Source organism: Pagrus pagrus (genome assembly GCF_965226575.1).
Source record: "Pagrus pagrus genome assembly, chromosome: 2".
NCBI lineage: Eukaryota > Metazoa > Chordata > Actinopteri > Spariformes > Sparidae > Pagrus > Pagrus pagrus.
In genome coordinates, this window is record NC_140186.1 from 30,321,530 (window position 1) to 30,346,311 (window position 24,782).

At 39.7% G+C, this 24,782-nt stretch overlaps 1 protein-coding gene across 4 annotated transcripts in view; it reads left to right on the forward strand.

The window, feature by feature from the left end:
* LOC311274603 (testis-expressed protein 2-like) overlaps nucleotides 1–24,782 on the forward strand; it is a 35,359-nt gene that overhangs the window by 453 nt on the left and 10,124 nt on the right. For 2 of the 4 annotated variants that reach the window (XM_084382410.1, XM_084382413.1), the window contains exons 2-8: nucleotides 301–389; nucleotides 15,350–16,916; nucleotides 19,321–19,521; nucleotides 19,841–20,168; nucleotides 21,284–21,522; nucleotides 21,685–21,855; nucleotides 22,343–22,442. In XM_084382410.1, the coding sequence (XP_084238536.1) occupies nucleotides 15,375–16,916; nucleotides 19,321–19,521; nucleotides 19,841–20,168; nucleotides 21,284–21,522; nucleotides 21,685–21,855; nucleotides 22,343–22,442 (2,581 nt within the window). In that variant the 5' untranslated portion in view covers nucleotides 301–389; nucleotides 15,350–15,374. Of the gene's footprint in view, nucleotides 1–297; nucleotides 390–764; nucleotides 912–15,349; nucleotides 16,917–19,320; nucleotides 19,522–19,840; nucleotides 20,169–21,283; nucleotides 21,523–21,684; nucleotides 21,856–22,342; nucleotides 22,443–24,782 lie in introns of all 4 variants that reach the window. The other 2 variants (XM_084382412.1, XM_084382411.1) reach the window with 2 other exon arrangements.

Here is a 24,782-nt window from a genome sequence, read left to right on the forward strand (position 1 = left end):
TGCTAGGTTTCTGCTAATAAAGCTTGAAATAAAGTCCCCGTTTAGACCACGTTAGCACATGTAGGCTATTAGCCGATGTAACTCCTTCCAGCGACATCCATGTGGTAAATGCTACATCAAACGCTTGTTATTCTTTGCCATATGTTAAGTCACAGTCTACAAACATTGTACCCAAAGGCCAGCAATGTAACTAATTTATCTTCAAGAAGCAAATATATATCTATATTGTCAGTTTCTGTTTGTGTTTTTAAATCTGTAATGATTTTGCATTTCTCTTGCTGGTGATGTGTTTCTCAGCAGCCTCCTGAGCATCTTGGACATGTGAAACCTGACTCTCCAGTAGGCAGATGCAAGTCCCAGGCTGGATTGAATGGCACTGAGGATACTAGGTAAGCACTTTGCCAGTAAATTTGAACTCATTATTGATCCATTTCCTGAGCTACAAATGACCTCAGCGAGGGCAAAGTCTAGATAGATAGAGAGAGAAGGGAGAGCTCAGGAACAAATATAGCTCAGGAGAATGAATATCAAAGGCCGGAATATAGAAAGATCTGTGTGCACAAATGCTTTCAGGGATCCAAGCAATGTTTATATCAAATGATGTTCTTAACATGAGGGAAAACAGACATGTGGGAGATCACAAAATATTTGGTTTGTCTTTGCAAAGAGCAGAATTGCCATCTTTGTCAATCACCTGCAGTGATGCTGGTGAGCTTTTCCTGACATGCCAAAACAAGAGAGAGACTTGTTTTGTATTCAAACAGTTTCCAGATGAAGGCCAAGGCTTCCCTTTGAAATGTGGGACTACAGTTACACGTCACAGCCTACAAGTAAAAGCCCTGAAGTATGGATGGTTGAAGTCAATAGCAGCAAGGTGTTTTACAGGTTTCTTGGCACACATTGACCTCAAGGTATGTTTAAAATGTTAAGTAACTTGCTATGCAAGGTTTCTGTGCCTAATGACCTCTTCCCATTTAACTGGTTTACAGTGGCCTCGCTAGTTTTTCCTCTCACAGTTTTGATTTTTTTCGCATGAAACTGTTGCTCTTACGTAAAAAAGAGAATGCATCACAGAGGAACACTGGTTAGAGTTCAGTGTCTGCTAAGGGAATTTCAACATATCATATTAGTGTTACTGGGGATAAGGCTCCAACTGCTGCCCCTGTGTATATTGTTTTGGACCAATAAACATGCTTTGATATCTTGGGGCCAATGTCATGTAATGATGATATATTGGTCATAAAATCTGCAGACAGGATCGGCACCCCTTTACCTCCAGTCCTACACACCAGGCCATGCTTTTTGATGATGTTGACTTTCTAAAGTTCCCTTTGTCCCTCTCCTTATCCACGTAATATTTTATCACAGGATCATTTGCGGGTCTCAGGTATATTGCTATTGCCTGACCCTTGCACTTCTGCAGTATCTTTCCTTTCCTAATGTATTTGTTCAGGCAAATGATAGTCCAGAAAACCATTGCTGAGCTGTTTAGTCAATAACAACAGTAAATGGTGATTTGACTTTCAGGTTTGCATAAAGCACGAGTTACCACATCTTGTGTAATGTGAATAGACTACTGTCCATATTGAAAATTTTACACACAATCTGTGTGGTTGAGATGTATGACATGCTGGTGATGCTGTGAATATTAAGGAGAAGAGACTTTAACACAGTGGATATCCTACAACACTTGGTGTTTCTGTTTTGGATAGAGGTATTTAGGACTGCTGTGAATTGTAGATATTAAGGCTGACATCATAAAAGTCCAACAACATTTTAGTCTAATTTGTAAGCTGATGTTTACAGTCACTACACGTGCTGTAATGTAATGATTGTTTTATCTTTTATCTATTTCTGTTCATATAACTGCTTCCATGTAAGATGTGATTAAACACCAGCAAAATTAGACCGGAAAGTTTTTGTATTTTGAACAAAAAAAGTTTATACATGAAATTGAACATTGAACATCAGTTTGGTTATTTTATGTGATTTAAAAAAATATATGTTTGCCATATTTTCCAGACATGATATTGATTTTAACCACTTGGTCTTGCCCTACATACGCCCAAACTAATATTCTGGATTTGCGGTGTTCAGAAACAAAGTGATGCTGTCAAAGGCGTAATATTAAACCCACAAAGATAATATTTCAAATATTATGTGAAAATACATTCATATGACAGCTGACACAGAAATGACAAAAATTCAGATGTCTAATAGGGCCAGGCAATATATCACTATTAATTGATATGGTAGTGTGTGGCTGCATTACAGTAAAGTGATGCCATTTTCTGAATTTACCAGTACAGACTGTTCTACTTGTTCTAATAATCAACCCACTTAGTTATTATATCCACATTACTGATGATTATTTATCCAAAAAAATGTCATAGTGTTAATATATTGTGAAAGTACCAACAGCCATCTTTGCAATATTGGCACAATATTGATATCAAGGTGTTTGGTAGAGGGAAAGTTGCCTTTGAGGAGATTTTTAAGAATCAAGATACATCATGCATTGCGATAAAGTCTGAAAATGATTTATTATTATTTTAAGGCCATATTGCCCAGCTCTAATGTCGAATGTGAAGTTAAAAGAAAAAACAGTTAATGGTTGGTTGAAAACAACTTGCATGATAAGAAATTGACATGAACACAACAGGATGGGCTAAAAGATAAGTCTGCAGTTATCATTTTTTCACTATCAGCAAATTCCATGACAAGACAAAACCTAAGAACTACTAACCTACTTTTAACAATTGTCTGTATACAAAAAGCCTCAAATAGCACATGCCTTCAAACTATTTAAAGCTTTACATGTAATTGGGTTACTTATTCTTTATGATCAACACCAAATAATAGTGAGTGCTTTTTTGATCGGTGGAAAGGTGACGCTCCAGATTGAGCTGACGTCATTACACATGAGACATCCATCCAGTTTACACTGATTTAGAAGAGTTTTTTTATACTGATGATTAGCTGCTAAATGTTTTGACAAAATGTGTGTCACGCTCTTATCGGTATGTCTCAACATAGTGTTGGTTTTGGTGGAATTGCCCAAAATATTCATCCAAATGCTACTTTTTTAATTAACTTTTTTATTAATAGTTTTCACACAAAAATGTATTTATATGGCTGTATCAGGCTTTGGCTACACACTCACAAACCCCACTTGTTGGTTGGATAAATGCATTGTTTTGTGTTGATAATAAAGCACAAATTTATAGGACTTGTTGTTGATCAAAAAATAAAATAATCCTTTACCTGACACCTGGTAAACATGGTATCAGTACACTGTGTGTGCTTAGCTGTCATGTTAGAAAGGGTGGGGAGGGTGTCAGTTTCTTAGAAAAAGTGAAAACAAAAACAGGATTTTAACACCTGTGACAGACAGACGGAGGCTCAGAGAGCAGCAGGCGTGGTGACCTTTCACCGGTGTTATTTTCCTCAAATGTGTGTGTCATATTAATCTTTCACACTGAGACGGGGAACATGTGCTGCTTATCATATTATGCGTAGGATTTGGCCTACACCCCTGTTGACTGTACACCTGTTCATAGCTTTGACTCACTTTATGGCCTTCCAAGTTCTCACCAGGTCGAGCCTATTTTTATAAAACTGAAGTTTTCTCATTTTTGATCAAGGCTCAGTCAAATCATCGACCCACTGAAATGTAGATAGTGTAAAATATTTGTTTTCAAGTTTAAAAAAAAGCTTCTTGCTATCTGTTTAGCCCTGATAGGGACAGCTGATACTGAATTAACATGACAATTGAACCAACTTGTTCTTACAGTATATTCACACCACTGCTGAAATTGATCTCTTCCCCTCATAACTGCCCAATAAAATACAGTTCAGTGACACCTTACAATAGAGTATATTTTCAGTGAACCATCTGAGACCATTTGTCTACGTAAACTGGCAAAAGTTTTTTGTTTCAATTTAAAGTTCTGAAGTAAACGTCGATTGCACAATGTAAAGGCTATAAAATAATGACACCATCGGTGTTTATATTTGTTCCCTATAAATCCCGCTTTCACAATTCTATTTTGTCTGCCACCGGACAGGAAATCTACCACAAAAACTACGGCTGACTGGTGATGCAGCGCCATTTCTACTTGCGTTCATGTCTCCATTATACACTAAAAGAATGAATAAACTCACGTTTTGTCCTTTGTTGTTGGTAGTTGATATTCTGAGGAGAAAAGAAAGCGTTCTGGTTTTCTTTGCGATGGCAACAGTAATACCACTTACAATTTTAAACTATATTTCCCCAATGTTTTACCTGTGATCGAGACCTACATGAAACGTGGTCGCCTGTCATATGCTAACCTTATCTGGCTTTTGACTCTTGAACATGTCACAGTTTTCTGGCTCCTGACTTGAGGCTTATTTGGATTAAAATTAATTCAATACAGCCTTTTGATTTGATTATAAGGGGGGGTTGGTGACCTGCTTCAGGGTTACTTCCGCACTGCTTATTCAACCATCTTGTCACGCTTAAGTTTCCTAGTCTACAGTTGGACAGATTTGTTTGATTAAGAAAATTCATCCATCACATTTTTTATTGAATAGATGGTATATGTCTTTGTCCATAAAAGCTGTCCCAGCTTGACACAGTTGGCAATCCTGACAACAATGCAAAGGCAATAAGCTTTGCCTATTGTCACATGAGTGTGTGCTTGTTGAGGCAACTTTTTATCAGAGCAATGTCCAAGGCTTTGTTGGACATGTGATCTTACAAGAATTCCTTGTAGGGGTGTGTCTGTGGATTTCTATAGACAGTTATGTTGTCTGTCAATAAGATATTGGTTGTGCACAGGCCAGTGCAGCATATTAAAGCCGAGATATGTATATTTGTTTTAATTACTTGGATGGCTTTTATCATGTTTCTTAGCATTTCTTTTCCTGAGCTCATTTATACAGGTGCCAGCAAGCCTCACTGATGATGCAGACAGGTGCTTTTGCTCCCCCACCTCTCCACCCACTAAAATAATGACCATTACCGAGACATCAGGAGAATGTGTCAGCCAGCAGTGTTTACAGGCCTCTTTCAGGTGGTGTCTCCATTGCGCGCTGACATTACCATTCATCTGGCTCCCGTCATAATAATCCCTACCAGAGGAAAGAGACAGAAGCGAGGTGGGAGGTGGGAAGATGTTTAAATATAGCCTGTCTAAAAATATAACTTCAGAGTTTCTCACTTGAAACTGAGACATTATTCATAAAGCTGCACTATGTTCACAAGCAGCATTTTGTGTGAGAGCAAAAATACTGGGAAAAAAAGATGTCTAAGCATCAGTGGATTCATTTGCGGTGCTAATTTGAGCCCTGAGGAAAAGTGCAGCTCTCGTTTCATAAGATTAAAGCTTCTCCTTTAAGATTTCAAACATTCATTCATGATCTTCCAGATATAACACAGACCATTTCAGTCTCCAGTGTCCTGCTCTCACACTTGATAACAATTGGCTGAGAACTGCTTTCCTCAGTTTCTGGTTGGTGTATTGTTGGCCAGGAGTGCACAATTATTGCTAAATGAGAATCCTGATTATTAGGAGAGATACATCTGATCCATTCTGTCAAGAGGGACAAATTCTATTAAACAACATTCTACTTTTTATTTGCAGCGCTACAATCTTTTATTCTCATCTCATCAAACCCTGCTGTTGTGAAACTGTTGGGTGGCGTGAAAATATAATTACTCCAGACAGCTAAGGCAGCCAGCTAAAGGTGTGGTGAATGTCTTGAGAGACAGAAAAAATCAACAAACCCAATCCTCCAGAGAAAAGGTTCATTCTGAGACAATCACATAAACTGTGGTGGTTTGTGTCATCGTCTTATTTTCATTTGCGGAAATAAATGAATTAAGTATGTCGACATTTGGCTTGTCTTGGGGAAACAGAACAGTCTTTTTGGAAACAATGCAGAAAGTTGGTCCCGGCCCTATCCTGGGTTCCACCAGATGTGGCCAGCTGGGCAGATGACAGCCCCAAGGTCTGGATGCAGACTGTGGTTTGACTTACTGCACCATTCACATGTTCTTGTGTTGACTTGAAGGTTTTAGTTTCACTGGGACTTGTTTTTGGAGGAATCTTTTAGTCCCTATTTTTATGCTTTTTTAACAGTTCAGACTTGTGCTAAGTGCTGGTGAGATGCAGTGTAGCTGCTGACATTATTTTTCTCAGAAATATAAACCATAACTAAACCAAGCACCCAGCTGGGGCCTTATAAAAAGAGCCATGGTTTGTCTTGATAGCCATCTGCAAAGCATGATTACATGCTTGACCTCTTGCAGGCAATAAAAACACTGTCTTGTTTTTAATGGCTGACTTGTTTTTAAGAACTGTACATGTGCCTAGCTGCTCCAAGGTTATTGAATAGTAACTGAAGTGTAGCGGAAATAGCAATGGAGGAACTTTGTAAAAGTAGATGTGTGTCCTGTGGGAGCCAGCATTTGGGCTGACTGAGTCACTATCTGTAACTGGAGCAGAGGCAGATCTCTAATCTCTGTCACAGTTTTGTCACCACTGCAGCCGAGGAGTTCATTTAAAAGTAATGAGGGCTTGTTGACGGGGTTAAGCAGTTAAGTGAGGAGTGCATTATTTAACATGAACAACATCTGGGCCAGTGAACTGACATGGTTTGAGATGGGCTGAACCTTAAAGAGTATTAATTTCATTCTGAAACACAAGGCTTCTTTATGTTCTCTGTAATGTTTATGGTCTGGGTAGTTGTGGTTGCGTAAAGCTAGGCTCACTGTGCTATGAAAGCCAAGTGTTAAAGTCCTTTTTCCTCTCTGTTTTGTAATACAGGATTCTTTTTTACTTCCTCACTCTGTCACATGCTCGCAACAAGCCACTGTGTTCTCATAATTGTGATCCAACAGCTGACCCATTGCAGACAATAAATGAGCAATTCAACAATCCTGATGGCCATTTGAGAACAAGGGTTAACTCATCCAAATCTGTCATAGCCTTGTCTTCCGATTGTTTGAATATTAGCAAATAGAAGAAAACACTTTTATTCAACAAGTTGCTTGAATTCAATACTTGTTTTTTTTTGTATGTTTTTTTTAAATAATTTTCTTGTATTTTAAGGCAGTAGCAGTACAAAAGGGGCAGTGAGGCTTGATTGCAATGATTATTTTTGAGGCCAGTGCAATATGGAGTACTTCAGGTTTGTGTTCTAACTGTGGCCTTGCAGGATAACAGTGTGCTCTATTTGGCAGAGGAGAGTTTATACCCATAATGATCTCACCGCCTGACAATTCAATCCCCACCTGTCTCACCAGTTTGTCAGCATTCTTGAGAACAGTTTCAGTTCTGTTGGGCTTCTATTGTTTATTTGTCTCCAGAACGTGGAATCTGAAAGGACACTGAAAAGCATTTAGCAGTTTACCACGGCCTCTTAGTCACTCAGACATGCCCATACACAAATACTCACACACACATCTTTGTTTCAGCTAATGCTGTTAGACTCATTACGCGCCACCATACGACTCTGCTTACTCATCTATAAGGTATTAGAGCTGCAACGATTAGTTGATTAATCACTTGTCAACAATGACATTTATCACCAACTATTTTGGCAAATGACTAATCTACCAAATATCTTTGGGTTTCGGACAGAACATGACGTCATCTAGGGCTTTTTTCTGATATTTTATGGCCCAAACAACTAATTGAAAAAAGAGAGTGAGACAATAATCAGATGAATCGATTATGAAAATAATGATTAGTTGTAGCCCTACACTGTATTATTTCTATGGTTACAGAATCAAAGAGTGAGCAGAAGAATGAGAAACATGGAGGCACATTACAGACCAGACTTGCATAACTGGGGATTGAAGATTATTGTTATTTTTTATATTTATCGTCTTGTTAAAGCACAAAATAGAGCTTGGAGTGTTCACATAATGAGAGAAAGCTCAACTGCGCACAAAGAGCCATTCTACAGAAATATCTGTAGTCATGTTTTTGCTTTGTCCCACGGGCACATTTAATTTTGAATTACACCCCCAAACAAAAGTTCATATAATCCTTATGCAGATATTAGGTATTTGTAGATTTTCATTCCCTTCAGGGGTGTGAACTTTTAGCTACTATAATGTTGGCACTAGCATTAATGTGAGCACTGAGCTGTGAGACGAGTCATTAGCTAAACTGTCAGTGTAAGCACAGGGAAAGCCATTACTACTGCAAATAAACAGCAGGATTTAAAGTGTGACTTCTTCTAATCCCTTCCTAGGCAACCTGGAGAAGGTATTGTGCTCTGGGATTTCATTATGTCCTCCATTGGGGAATGTGTGAGGCAGGTTTTTGCAAGGGTTTTATCTAAGGTCTTTTTCTCTTGTGGTTTTAATATCTGTCCCTTAAGCATCCTCTTAATGCCACTGATGTCATCTGAAGAAGTGGTGTATGGCATTTGAAATGCTCTGAGCAGGCTGCATGTGGTGTTGTATTGGCAGAAAGTTACAGGCATGATGACTTGCAAAAATACCCCTACAGTGTGGTTACTGAGCTGCGAACACCGGAAACACTGTCAGCCAGTCCTGTGGATATTCCAAGGGCATGTACAGTTAGAGCTGGAACAGTAATGGGAGGAGGTTGACATCAAAATACATGCTTATATGTGCATATTAACTAAGGGTTATTTTCATTGTAGACTGGGCTTTTAACTATTTTCTGGATGAATACATTAATTAGTTGCTCTATAAAATTTCAGAAATTTGTGAAAAATATTCTCAAACATTTTCTTAAAACTAACTCAAACCAAGTAGATGAAGGTTCTCAGTCATCCAGGTCATGGTAATACTAAGTGCTGTATCGTAGGCAACTGGACTTTTCAGTTTCTTGAAGTTTCACCTCTCATCCAAGAGGCTTCTTCAGTTCTAACTAACTGGAGGGTAGTTGCAGGAGCTTAAACACTGTGTGGGTTTGACCTTACAGAGTCATTAACTACACGCGTGAACTCTTGAGTTTCAGAGTCGTTGGGGCCACTTTTGTGTCGTTGACCCAACTGGCCTTTATGTGGGTTGTTGGGCTAGGTGAGTCCAGGTGTGAATGGTTGTTAAACTGTCTGGGGAGGGAACTCAGTCCAGCATTGTAGGTGGGTGATAAATAATGTCGTAGGCCACCTCCTCTGTTCAAAGATGGTCATTCCAGTTTGACATAGATGGATTCTTCTACTCCTCTTTCAAACTATCTGTCCTCTCTGGCCAAGATGTTTCATCCTTGTCCTCAAAGGAATTATTTTTCTCCTTCAACTCGTCCTAACTCAAACCAAATTATCAAAATAGTTGACAACATATAAATGATGGATGAATTGTTTCAGCTTTAATGTAAACATTTCCATAATGAAGCCAGGAATCAGATAGCTTAACAGGAATACTACCTAGTCTCTACACAGACACACTGTCTACCTTCTGGAAACAGGACACAATATGTGTGATGATTGACCATTGTTGTTGACTGTGAAGAGTACTGGTGTTTCTCAGGTGGCATGTCTTTTCCATAATCACATAGCAGCAATTAACATAACAGTTGTGTTTATTATGACACAGGGTCACTCCTAAGTGAGCTGCAAAGAGTTGTTGACTGATATTTGCTTCCTAACTGGTCCAAGGCTCTAGTGTAGTTTGTTGTGCGGAGTGGATTCAGTTATGGCTTGAGCACACTCCATGACTTTCAAAGTCACTCGGTTCCTGTCCTGCTCACACTACACAACCTTCTGCCTTATAGTTAGGAGTCTTACTGTCATTGTGTTTTTCATACTATATGACTGATCAGTGACAAGGGATCACACACGTGTGCTTCTTTCCCACTGGGTTATTAAAGAAACAATTTGGTTTCAAAATGGTGTACTTTCTCTAAATGTAATAAAGAACCAACTTTAAAAGGGTGCATTCCACAGTGTCACAAGTCCTTGGGAAACAAGAGTTGTGAAGATTTTAAAATGGAGCTTGAAAGAGAAATTCAAACCCAGCGTACACTTTCTTACACTTCTCCAATCACTGCGTGAAGTAGGTCTGTTTTCTCAGGCGCAGCCATCCCAACAGTGGAAAGGTATGGGGATGACTTTCATTTGAAGCGTACTCCTTTAGTGGCCTAGCTGCCTGGGGCACTGGACACAGCTTCCACTAGAGTCTAATTGGACTCTTGTTTCATGGGGTATCCAGTCAGGAAAATCGCACAGCTATGGTGGTTCTTGCCTATACCTTTAGTAGGTTCAATATAGGTTCAATCTTAAAGCAGAAATAGACAATGTTGCCTTAGTGTTTCCTTTGATATTACTTTTGGTGCAGTTGTTGCAAAGACAGCAATAGCGACATGGCTACTGCTAGCAGCCTGGCTACTGTCCAAAACAAAAAACAACTGTAATGTTCCCATTTTGACCTAAGAACCCAAATCTCTGTGTTATGAAAACACCTATTTCTGTAATAAGTAGCCAGGTTTTGTTACTCTATGATCGAGTAGAAAGAATGCCGGTTTTTAACCGTCTCATGTCCTGTTGGTCAGAGGAAACACATCTCAACAGTGGAACAGACTTTGACACACCATTTGTGCTCTCCATCTAGTGAATGTCTGTCTGTTCACTCTTGTTTTATCTTGTCTTCTTTCACTCTCCCTCATTGCTTTTTTTGCTTCCTCCATCAGCGGGGTTCTTTTTCTTTTATAGTGAGGACAAAGCCTCTCCCTGTCTTTGCTGCACAATGGTAGATGCGCTGTCTTTTGTGCCATACTTTGACCTTCGTCAACTTTTTCATTTATCTATGATATAAATACCTGTTTCCTCTTTTGGTGGATCCACTTTTTCTCATCCGACTACATTTAGATGTTTCTTCCTCAGTTAGGGACTTCCCACATTTCCCATTATGGCATTGTGAAATCTGTAGAGAATTGTTGTGAACTTATATTTAACTCTGTGGTTATTGGTAGAGAGAACAGTAAAGTCACAAGAGCAAGAGGTCACCTAGTCAAGAAAAACTGACAGTTGCACTACTCACTAATAAGGCAACATGTTCTGTGGCTGCATTGATCGTTGTCTCCTTTGGCGCTGTTAAAAGTCCACCCACAAATAATTTTTTCCAGCATTGTTGAACTAAAACAAATTGTTTAACAGTGTAGACAACAACTCCCATGATCACATGCTACTAACATGTTTGTTTTGTTTTGATTGAAAAACCTTTAATGGCAGAAATTACATACTGTATGTTTAAATCACCAATAGAAGAACACTAACCTTTGTTAAAATGCGAGACTAGGACCAAGTTTATCATACTATGCTGTATAATTGTTGTAGATGTTCTTCTTGGTTGAAACTTTGACCATTTTTAAACTTTTCTCTGCTTTAAGTATTTATTTTTGGCCCAATATAGGAGAGAATACAAACAAACTGTAATACTGTAATTGCAATCGAAAAAATGACTAAATGCCTGCCTTTCAAAAAATTGTTGTAGCCTGTATTTTTCATTTAATCACAGATTGTCAGTTACCAGCTATCTGATTTTCCTAATTCTTTGTTTCGTGTTTGTGTGGTCATGCTATTATTATCTCTTAATTGTAACAACTATTCTGGTAATAGCCTTGTGTGTACATTCTGAGATGTGTTTTGTTGACTAGACAATAGAGGTCAGGGGTGTTGTTCTTGGAAAACTGAGAACAAAGGGGACAGCAGTTTGCTCTCAAAGCAACTCATTAGTTTCCGCATGGCAGACAGAAAGCCTAGCCATGTCAATTGGGACCACCATTTACACTGTACATGTTATGTTGTGCTATTTTTAATGACATTCTTGTTTAAACAATGCATAATATGGTAAAATAAATAAATTAATAATTATAATTTATATAATAATAATAAATGCAATTATTTTGACAGAAATGACCATTTTCATTAGGATGATACATTTTGCATCACAATTTTCATTTTCTCTCAAAATACTACTAAAACAACGATGATGTGACATTTGATAGGGTTTTGCAGCATTACAGCACATTTTACTTTTATCAAAAACTTGCAGCTTCTGTGATTGTGCATTGCACTTGATCATATTATATATTTTATACTCCTTATTACTAATGTTAAATTTGCTACCAAGTAAAGATTTAAAATTCTGTAGACTTTGCAAATGTTTTATGATATATGAAATACATTTAACACAACTGTTAGACCAAAAGAATTCACCTGATGCATTTTTATGGGTAACACTGAATGTAAACATAACTCGTATTTGCTTTTAAGAATTCATACAGGCTAAGTTAACTTGTGAAAGTTTCGAACCATATGTTTGAGCTGTTCCACTTACATTTCTACTACTGTGTACATGGGTGATACTGGGAGGGCATTTTTTTTCATGTTTATTGAAAATACTGTCATATATCTTGTGAAAAATGTTCACCTTGATTTTACACCCATTATGTTTTCTGCTGAGACATGGCGTATAAGTTTTTAGTTCTTGATTATAACTGCAATGTTCTAATGAGCAAGGCCTTTTCAGTTCACGTGCATTAATATTTTCGTTAAGTGTGATGGCTCTGTGAGCCTCTATGTTCATTACCAGTGTGTGCTGCTTGACACAGAAGTGAGCTGTGAACATGTCTCTAATGACTGCAAAACATTAGGGTTAATGAGGATGGCTCGCTTCTGTAATTAGCTTCAGCAGCTTCAATGGCTGGATTTCATTCTGTACTGTCCACTTAGTCTGTTGGCTCAAGTAAAGGCCCTGGGATCCCGAGACGAACAGGGACTTCATCGTCAGTGTGTACATACACACATTTGGGTGTCAAATGCTTAAACATGGCAACATACATGCCCAGTCTTTTGCTTTGTTTGTTTGTCCCATATCCATAGTGTTAAATAGAGGGACAGAATCAGCTTATAGATCACACACACAAACGCATACATACATACTTGCCCACTTTATCACTAATAGTAATGTGCTGTTGGCAAATACTGCTAGGTTCTTTGAGTCTTTTATGTTAAAATGAAATCCATGTCTAACTGGCGGTCCACTAGAATGGCCTCATTGTGTTGCTGCTGACTGAAGGCTGGCTAGCGAGGGACAGAGGTGGCTGGCAGACTGCCTGGCTGGGTAACAAGCTCACTCGTGACCCATGTGACAATGAGTGGCCAAGTTGAGTCTGTATATGAGTGAGCCAGCATGACCTCATGCCACCTCTGTTGTCCAGACAAGGCACAAGGATGCCATTGCCAAATGTCAACAAGACATTAACATAACTCTATTTTCACTACGGTACGATGTCACATAAATGGGAATGGAGGCAACAGTTTGATCATGTTCTGTTGCCTGAGACTGTACATCCTTGCATAACTGTCACAACAGTGCAGAAGATTGTATCTGTATTCAGCTAAAGTTTATGTCAAAGATTTTGCACATGCCACATAACTATTGAATGGGAATGGGGAAATATGTTAGATGAGGATAAGTACAGCTTAAGCATGAATCCCTTTCTATCATAAACACATTGCTTTATTACACTGGGCAGCTTGCAGTAGTAGCAGACCTAATTCATAGCCATAGATGTCCTGTATGCTAAGTTTGAAGATCTGGAAGTCTGAAGGCTGATCCATGATCACACAAATTCTTACTTTTGCATCAACAATATGAAATTACAAATGGTGCACTCACTTCCTTGTGCCTTACTTTTGCTGAACTGATCTTTTCCCAACAACCCTAAAAGTAGTTCTATCTTCCACTGAAAAGTGTTAGTTTTAGATACATAGATACAGTATAATGACTAAGTGGGTAAAGACAAGTACTAGAACAAGTTGAACAGTCAGGTAAGTTCAATTGCTTGATTGTAATGCAGCCTTTAAAACCAGGTAAAAACAAAGCGCGATATAATGATATCCAAAAGACAGCTTACACTGTCATATCACACTGGCAATAATCAATAATAATATTGATATTCTGCCCTGTCCCTATGCAGTAGTCCTCCCCAAGCCCTGTCAACAGACTTTTGAAAATGTGTGGAGTTCCTCTTTAATAACTGAGTGAGCTTTTCCTTAAGTTAAAATTTTATATATCGTATCTACTGTATCTTCTACCTACTTTATTAATCTACCTTCTATAAGGTTTTATCTTTTTTCTCTGTTCTCCATAAATTGCTGCTCACTGACCATCTGGAGTGCTTCAGGCGACTTGTTGTGACACCCTATAAACGGCATCATTATTCAATGTTACATCATTCTAACCTTACTTTGTTATCTGGACTTTGGTTGATGCCTGTTGTCTCTGGCCATGTGCCATTGAAGGCTGTGTTGTTATACAGATGTCATATAGTATTAAGTTATAAACGCCTGTCAAGGCTGTGGGAACATTGTGGCAATTGTTGTATGTTTGTTTGCAAAGGTTTAAAATGGGGAAAAGTAAATGGTATGCAAAAGCTAGAGCACGCAACTGATATTATATCATCCGGAAACTGCAGCACTCTCAGTAATCTAAATACCTCTGTAAAGTCTTTCTTGTCCATATGTCAAGTATGAGGTTTGTTTCCAAAAGGTACCTGCCGCATGCATACGCCTAGTAAGTCTTGATTCTTGTTTTAGACCAGCTATCGTGGATATAATTGCTTCTTATTTGGGCTCCTTGATTTTGATGCATATTTTAGCAGTTGAGGTAGATATGCAAAGGTGTCAGCAGGCGGTGAGTGGGATTGAGGTTTCAAATCATTTTGTGTGTTTGTGTGTCTGTAGTATTTAAGATGCCTGATTGCTTCTGAAATGAAGTCTGATGCAACCAATTTGGTTGAGAGATACAACACTGCATTTGTCAGCACCCACTCAGGCACACATACAAATAAAAAAATTTTGTCTGGAAGTAGCATAATTAACATAGTGTACCGTTGTTTCCCTTACTAGATAGATGTTTAGTGACTCAGTAATTTATTGGCACTAAAGGTTGTCTTTTGAGAATTGGATGTATCATCTTCCCAGTTTTATAATTTTAGTTTATTCAACCTTTCACCCCCAAAGTGGTAATGCCAAATTCTTTGCACTTGGGTCTCTTCCTGGAGGTGCCAGCCACTTTATAACCTGCTAGTAGTTCCCCTCTGTGCAGTGACTCAGATCAATCACTGGGGATTTGCTAGTGTATTGATAAGGAGGTGATCCCTCATTGGCTTCCCACCTGGGAACTCTACCATCCCTGTCCATCATCAGATCATAAAGTTTTGAGTTAAACCAGAGAATCTTTGGCACTTTTGTTTGAACAATGACTGAAAGGATTATCAAAATAATCGCTTGGCGATTTTTCTGATCATCGAGTTCTCAATGAATTGACTTTATTCCAGCCTCTAATTTAGTGTCATCTCTTTTTCCTTCTTTGCAGACTGCAATTCAGTGGGAGTACTGCAATGACAAGCCGGCATCCTAGCCATGCAGAGAGTGCGCACTCCACAAAAAAACAGCCCCCTGCTGTGTCCCCCAAGCTCCATGTCCAGCGATCGCCATCAAAGGAGACCATCACCATCCACTTCTCAGCTCTTGGGAAGGAGGAGGAGGAGGAGGAAGAAGAGCTGTGCATGACAACTACCTCAGCTACTCAGGATGACTCAAACATTGTGACAGCCCTAGAAGCAAGTGAGGAGATGTTCAATGGGGTGCCATTGGACTCTGCAGCTGAGGTTGCTGTCATTCCTGAATCATCCAGACTTTCTCCAATTTCTAGACAACAAGCTAACAGTTCTCCCACACAAAGTCCGTCATCACGTTTGGATGAGCAAAAAGGCTCAACTTCCAATTCCCATCCGACTAAATCTTTGAGCTTTCCCTCCAGTGAAAAACCCTTCCTCAGCTTAGTGAAGTCTCTCTCATCTGACATGGAGTCTCGTGATAGTATCCCTTCTGTTACAGTAAGGCATAGGCATCTGATGAAAACTCTTGTCAAATCTTTATCTTCAGATACATCCCAGGACTCATCCACCACCTCCTCCTCCACCACATCCTACCGTCTTCCAGAGCCCCGCCTTAACCTGCAACTCTTCAAGCAATTTACACAATCCCGGATGCCTTCCGCTACCATATCGTCAGCTGGTGATTCTAAAACTGCCCCTTCATCTCCATTAACCTCACCAGATAACCGCAGCTTTTTCAAAGTTTCAGAAGTTGAGGCAAAATTTGAAGACACTAAGCGTCGCCTGTCTGAGGTCATTGCTGAACCGCTCCAACTGCTGAGTAAGATCATGGATGAAAAGAGTAACAGCTTGGTAAGCAGCAGCATTTATCGGCCCAAGCCCCTCTCTGCCAGTGCCACAGAACTTTCCACTATCACTGCTATCAATGGGCACCTGGAAAGCAACAACAATTACTGCATCAAGGAGGAAGAAGGAAGTGACTGGGAGGCCGAGAGCCCCAACAGCGGGGCTTCTGGTACCGCTGAATCACCTGTTCTTCTCTCTGTTGACACAAAGAGCCCCAACAAATCATCTTTACTTTCCATGTCAATGGACAAATACTCTATGTCTGCTCTTGCTAAACAAGACGATGAAGACTACTGCATCCTGGACAGTGAGGACTTTGAGACTGGTACTGACACAGAATGTGATGGCGCTGATAGAACTGATTACACCGGTACTGGGAGTCAAACTAAAGTGCCACTAAGTGGTAGTACTGAACCTTGCAGTGAAGATGAATCTGAAAGTATTGAGCCAGCACCTAGTGTTCCCCACTATACTCTCATGGTCCTTACTGTCCTGGTCTATGGGTATTTTGTATTACCTCTGCCCAGTTACATAGGAGGCATGCTGCTTGGGATTGGACTGGGATTCCTTTTAGCCATTGGTGTTGTGTGGCTAACTGGACCAAAATCTTCTGGCAGTAGTTTCAGACATTCTAGAAACCATCGGAAGCTGTGGAATCTCACCAAGTTGGACATTAAGGAGCCAGATATCTATAAGGTCAGTGATCTTTCAGACTTCCTTAAATTGATTTCGTCATGCTGCAATAGCCTTGCAGCATGACGAAAGAAGACACAGCTAGCTCAATAGCCTGCACACTTACCCTCGATCAACTGTCCTGTACCAGCTGCAAGTTCAACGGCACTAGATGTTATAGGCATACGCAAACGATCCAGGCCGAGGTTCTTGCACCAACACTTTACTAAATAAAGACACAATAAAATGGTGAGTCTTCGCTCTGTCGGCAGTATCCTTTCTCACGGGGAGCGGAAGTACACCTGCTCTTCTTCATCGTACAGGTTACATTACCCACTAGACAAAAGGAGGTGCCACCTAGTGGCGCTACATTGAATAACTCTGACTGTTACACCACGTATTAAAAAATTGTCGGGTTTAAATCGGGCTCGGGCTCATAATTACAGTTAATGTGTCGGGCCGGGCCAGGCTCGGACACAACGTGCTCGGGTAGGGTTGGGCTTGATTTTTTGGGCCTGATCTAAGCTCTACTTGGAGGTAAGTTGATAGCCTGTTGCTCTTGAAACGTTTCCCATAAGTAATGAATTGCGCTATATATCGTTGGCTACAGCCTGCCGTACATTCACAACAACAACAAGAAGTAATGAATTATAATGCCCTGCTGCTGCAAGCACACTGATTAGCAGCAACATTGTTGTCTCTGCTAGTCACGGCCTGAGCAGAGTAGCCTAATGAGTGAGTGAATTACAGGGAGGCGTATACAACGTAGGGCTGTGATTTAAACACTTAGTGTTGCATGGTACTCGCGGTGCCAACATGTCACGGTTCCTACACAACAGTACTACCGTGGATTACTAAACTACCGCTGAACGCGGTGCCAGTTTCCACTGTGTAGCGGGCTGCTGCTACTCCCCCCGGCTCCGTTCTCACTACAGCTGTTCTAATGTCAACAAACACACGTGGCTAATAATTTAACAATGTCTTTTGGTCTGATTATACAGATCAGTGGTGCTGAAATTTGCGTTTCTCTTCTATAGCCTACACATTCTACATCTCGGAGGTCAAAAGCATCATTCAGTGTCATTTAAGTCGGACCGTCTGATGCAGCTGCTCCTTTATAGACCAGTAATGCTGGCTGGTTAGAAATATGTGCGTGAATTGTTGTTGTTGTGAATGTACGGCAGGCTGTAGCCAATGATATATAGCGCAATTCATTACTTATGGGAAACGTTTCAAGAGCAACAGGCAATCAACTTACCTCCAAGCAGCACAGCACAAGGGAGAAGTGGGTGTAATGAGGAAGGCGTAGCTGGCACTGGAGCCAGGTCAAACCAACCAATAGAAACTCTTCTCTCATCCACCAGCGTAGGCCCCGCCCATCAAGTGCAGTTGAATTTGCAAGCAAAGGTTTTTAACTTGAAAGCAAAGAGGACTGATTTATAAGCAAAATGGTTGTATGTTTTTACTTACAAACATTAGTTTTGATTGAAGTTGAAGAAATATGCTTTCTTATTTTATTTTTTTCAATTGCAACCTGTTCTGTTTCGATCTCAAAAAAAAATGTTTTGATTGCCAATTACTCTCTTTTGCTCTCAAATCTCTTTTTTGGTTTCAAATCTATTCTATTTGATTGAATAATAAAGGAACAACATTCTCTCCATATAAAGGATGTTGCCAAACCCTAACCTGGAAAAATCCACCAGGACAAGGGCAAGCTGTTATTTTAAAATACACCTATAATTTAAGAAGAATTTGAAAAGTTAGATGACAGGGCATAAAATCAATTATTTGTTCATCTTTACAAATTCAGCTCAATAGATGAACTTTTAAAATGAAAGAGAATTTGAATTTGTCAGTGCACTGTGCATAGCTGTATGTATATTGTATAATACTGTGAATAAAGGCAAACATGCTATTTAAAAGTTTTTGCATTGAAGTGACAACACAGCAAACAAACTAGATGTGGATCCTGGGCTGAATTTAGCCAGAGGAACTTCAAAGTCTTTCACAGAAAGCAAATGACAGCAAAATGTTATGTCTCCACTTGAAAAGGCAGTGGTTTACAAGACACTCTCTTATCAGTATGAAGTTCCTAGAGACAGGTAATATTTTCTATCACGAAGAAAAATGATATGTGGGTAACAACACACTGTGAGCAGATATTTACTGTGTCCTCAATTTCCAGGCATAATTTTGGCCTGGTACCTTTTTTGTTTGCAGTTGTTAAAATTGATTTCTGAAGCAGATGCTGAAAAGCACACACAGCACATACAAATTGTATTTTTAAAGACAGGCTCATCTAAATGGGAAAATGTATTCATTTGAATTTCAAATTGAAACCGTTGTCTCGTGATTGTTATGCATCTTAATCCTTGAAATGTAATCTACATTATGTAATGGTAGATTGTAATGTTATTCTCTTTCCCAGGGCTGGATGAATGAGATTTCAAACTATGACCCAGAGACATACCATGCCACACTAACACACTCTGTGTTCGTCCGGTTGGAGGGTTCCATTATTCGTCTGTCTAAACCCAACCACAACATTGCGCGCCGTGCTGCACATAATGAACCAAAACCTGATGTCAACTTCATCAGTCAGAAGATCTATGACCTCACCAACAGCAAAGTATGTTGTTAGTATCATTAAATTTGTTGAAAGTTGAATTATTGAAAATTGTTTCCCAAATGTTCCTCTAACTCTGTGAAAGGTCAACTGTAGTTACCTGTGAAACTATGAAATCCTGTGAAGGATAACACAAGTAAATTGACACATATTTAAGTATAGCCCAAGGCTTGTTCATTAGAATATGCTTTTCATAAAGCAATGCCACATTGTAACATAGATACCACTACAGCATGGAAACAATTGTGTGTGTCATTAAGAGATAAAACATGGTGGAAATTTGTTGAAATACAACTTTGTGTCTACCATAATCCTCCCCCAGGTATATGTAATGCCTCAGAGCCTGGCTAGGAAGCGTTTATGGAACAAAAAATACCCCATCTGCATTGAACTTGGCAAACAGGATGACTTCATGTCAAAGGCCGAGGGTGACAGGTTGGAGGCCATTGACAGCTTCAATACAAAGGACAGAGGAGAGTTGATCGGAGAAGCACAAGAGCGAGGGTCATCTTCGTCCAGTAGAGACCTGACCCTCTATTTGTTTGGAAGGACGGGAAGGGAGAAAGAGGAGTGGTTCCAGCGGTTTCTATCAGCTTCTGCACTCAAGGCGGACTTGAAGAAAGTGTCAAGTGCTGCAGGGACTAAGAGTGGTGAGCAGAACTAATGACAATTTTAAAAAACAGATTTTTCTTTGGTAATACTACTTTGATAATATATGTGAAGGGTTGTGCATAATGCTGACATGATTACATCATCACCATGCAATGACGATCTTGAACATGAAGGAGTCTTTGTGAATGTTAATCACTGTTGTCATTAAGTGTCATTTGGTCAACAATTAACCAAGACCGCATACCCTGCCGTAAACATATAATAGCAGGCCTAACTATCAGACCTAACTGTCATGAGACTATTATAACTGTGTCATGAATATATATATTTTTACTTCAATTAAAGTGTTATAATATGGAGTTGGTCATTAAGATGTTATAAAATGTTATAAGGCCAGTTTGATGAGGGGGAATAGGTACCGAGATGATTGAGGAACTTTACACTTAAAGCTAAAATGAGCTAAACACTTACTGCTGCTAACTGTAGCTATCCACCGTTACCTAGTTAGTCTTAGAGTGTTAGACTCTCAAACAATGTCAGCTTTGCATTGTAAGTGATATAATTGACTGAATGACACTGACAGCAGTCATAAACATTCATAAAGAGGGGTCATGTCATGGTTATGATGGTGTAATATCAGTCTTATACACGCCCCTTCAAATAAAATGTCACCTTTTTTCTTTTGTTGTTTATTTTGTCCTTTTTTTCAAGGCTAAAATTGTCTAAATAGTTATTTAGTAAGTTAGGCTCAAAGATCAAGGTTAACTTTAGGCCCTATATAGATTAGCTTATAGCTGGTAAGAAAATCAAAGAAAGAGAGAAAGATAATAGTTATAAGATTTAGAGATGAAATGTAAAGATAAACTATTGTAAAATGAAGATAAGATATTATCATGTATACTTGTATGCTTACTATACTATATACATAACACAAATATATACATAAAACAAACTATAAACAAATACTACTACAAATAGTAGAAAGTGGCAGAGTATATTATATGATTACAGTACGTAGTTAAATAGGAAAATATTCATACACTATACAGCTGGAGAAATGGCAGTCTGAAGTTTCAGGAGTTTAGAAACAGCAAGAACTGTGAGTGCGGCATCTAATTCCTCACCTTCCTCTGATTTTTACTGTGGCCCACAGCTCTGAGCTCCCACAGTCGCAGCAGCAGCCGCAGCAGTCTGGATGAAGCACTGGCATCTCAGCCCAGGTCAAAGGACTCTGCAGCCTCCTCAACAACAGCAGGCAGTGCCAAAACCAAGCCACTGTTGGATTACAGTGTATACATGGCCTCCATACTGCCAAAACCATTGGCAGTCAGCCCTGCAGCTGCCAGCCCTGCTCTCCAGAGCCCTCAGAGCAGCCCCGGGGCTGATAAGAAGGTAGTGTATAACACCTTATCCTTTCTAATTTCCTTCCTCAGGACACAAACCACTGATATGTTGCATATTCTTGTATAGATATAGAATTGTTTAGAATCCTGATATGAGATTTATATTGTTTTCTCCGAATGTTTATGTTAATTTTCCTGCCCGTGTCTTTAGCTTCAGAGCAACACTGTAGCTCAGGTGCAGCCCACTGGGGACGAGGATGGGGAGGATACTGTTGCCTGGCTGAATGCAGCACTTGGTCGGGTCGTCTGGGACTTCCTGAGTGAGCCCTACTGGGCTGAACTGGTCTCCAAGAAGATTCAGATGAAGCTCAGCAAGATTCGGGTGAGTAGAGCACGCTAAAAGTGCTGGAAATTTAAACAGGCAGACAAGAGAAAAATTAAGAGTAGTGATTACGTAAAAAGTTAACAGATAAGCTCTCCAAATGTCAATTTGTATCTCTGTGTGGCTCTGCAAGAGGGTTCAGAAGCAGAGAAAGAAATACCTCTATCCCTTCATCCTACTGTCTTTCTCTGATCCTGTCTGCCAACCAAACCTGTTTTGCTTGATGGTATAATGTGCTTTGGTCTGTGTGTCTGTGTACAAAAACTCAGCACAGTTCAGTCCACAAGGGACTGGCATGTAGAGACAGCTGATTATAAGGTGTGGTGGAGTGCAGAGTGTGTCATCCATGCTTAAGTGTGTATGTGCATGAGCTTTATTTATTTCGTGATTTGTGTATCCATTCTCCAGTTGGGTTATATCATAATTTACAAGTGAATTATTCACACACAGTGTGTTCAGCTCAGCTGTTTGCTTTTGTCTTTTTCAGTTGCCTTACTTCATGAATGAGCTAACCCTGACAGAACTGGACATGGGCTCGGCCACTCCCAGAATCGTTGGGGCATCCAAACCCTCCATTGACTACCGAGGCAAGAGAGAGATCCATTTCAATCATAACACACACACACACACACACACACACACGGTGGTTTCTGTAAAGAGATACTGGCATGTCTGGCCAGTAACACTAACTGGGTGGTATGTGGAGCTCTTTGCACTATATTCTGGGAAGTCTCCTGTCAATCTAGTATTCGCTCATCCACACAGCATGCTTGAGGGTTTGAAAGCAAAACAATCCTGCACTGATTGTCAGTCAGTTAGCCATGTTCATATGAGAGATAAGAAAGATAAATGTGTGTTAATGCTAGCGAGGTGTCCATCAGGATAACTTTAATATTGAGTTTACCAGGGGCGATATGAAAACATGACAATGTTTCTCGTTGAGGTGAAAAGCTATCTCGCGATATCAGTACATAACAGTCAGAGCAGGAGTCATGACGGAGTCTGACGTTGAAATCGAATTTAGCATACAAGATCCCCCTATATTTTAAATCGTTTGTGTAGCAGCATTTTGGGTACCCAGTAGAAACATTAAACGGCGACAGACTGACAGACAAGACACAAGCAATATGTAAGCACTGTAAGAAAATAGTGCCGCGGCTAACACGACCACTATGCAAAGTCACCTACAGAACCACAGCAGCTCTCTGCTAAAATCAACCACACCTGTGAATAAAACACTGAAAGGCCAGACAACGGTGACAAATATGCCTTTGCATCTCAACTTCAACAGTCAAGTGCTAGAGCCACGGCAATAACGATCAGTGTTTTCATTGCAGCTGATATGAGGCCATTTTCCATGGTGGGAAATCATCGACTCCTCCACGCATTAGAACCGTAGTACACCATCCCATCACACGCACATATTACTCGCACAGTGGTCCCGGACCTCTACAAAGATAGCATACCTTTCCATTCCTGCTACCTCTGTTCCAAGTGAGCGTGTCTTTTCAACTGCAGGAGACATAGTTAGTGCCCAAAGGTCTCAACTACTGCCAGAAAACTTAGACATGCTTATATTCTTGAAAAAGAACATGACCATACTTTAGGCAGGGCAATGAGTTGTAGCCAGCTCTCAGCTCTGTATCATGCTTGAAGAGATATTTGGTCAGTCTCTGTTTGTACTTTAAGTATTGAGAGCGTAGTAGTTTGATAATGGTTTGCACTTATTATTTGCACTTGAAAAATAAGACTAAGAAAAACTTTGTGTTATTTACTTTTGTTATTTATACTGTATTTACTTTGTAAAAAGGAGTTCAGGTAGAAGGTCACACACAGCTTCAATTAGAAGTTAGACGCTCACACATAGTTGATACACAGTTGTAAGGTCTGAAGAGACTCATGAGAAATCATACAGGAGAGAAGCCAGTCAGTTGAGTTTGTGGCAAAACCTTTTACAGTGCTTTCATATTGTTTGTGTCTTTTACTGCATATGATAATTCATACACAGTCAGAATGTAAATCTGCAGTGACATTCGTTAAAAGATGATTATTAGTTGAAACATTTCAAAATAAACCTGCACTGTTTTGCATTTGGTGACTTTTCAATCGAATACAATTTTTAAGAAGTCTTTTTGTTTGTGTTAAAATCTCATCTCGTCTTGTTCTCTTGAACCCAGTATCGTGTATCGTCTCAGCTCGTGAGCTAAGTGTACACCCCTTGAGTTTACACATATTAAGTAGTTGCAGTATCGTGTTTTCCCCAGGAAATTGGTTAGAGGAGGTCGTAAGCTTGCACCCTGGCCTGGTTCTAGCTGTGGACAAAGTAACACAGGAGGAAGTGGCTAATGACATCAAGGGGAATGTGCAGTGTATGTGAAGTAAACAAGACAAAGCTTCTTAAAAGCAAGAATCATGCCACATTTAACAATTTCCATCACTCAGTGCGCAAACTGCTTAATGTCCTGCTCAGAGGTGTAAACAAAGACCAGAAAAAGAGTTGAATTCATTTGCTTGACTGAGTGCACATAGGTAACAAATCAGAGCTTTGTCACAATCCTTCCAAATATCCGAATCATTCAATTCTAACAAACTTGACGTACAAGAAGTAGTGTAAAATGTCAGAAGGGATGAATACTTTCGTAATCCACTTCATGTATCCACACATGGACAGCAGTGACATTTTGTCTCATGACCGGCCTCTGCACCCATTCTTTCTCTAGCCTTCTCACCGTGACTAATAAGATCACAGTACAGAGGCTGTGTCTCGATGACTCTGACACACTCTCCAAAAAACAAAAAAAACAGCGGTGTCATAACTCCATTGAAGGAAACAAAAAATTGTCCAGACATTGTCCAAACAATGCGACATTGCTATTGACCAAATGGAATGCTGATAATGTAGCAGAGCAGCAAGGCTCACATCATCA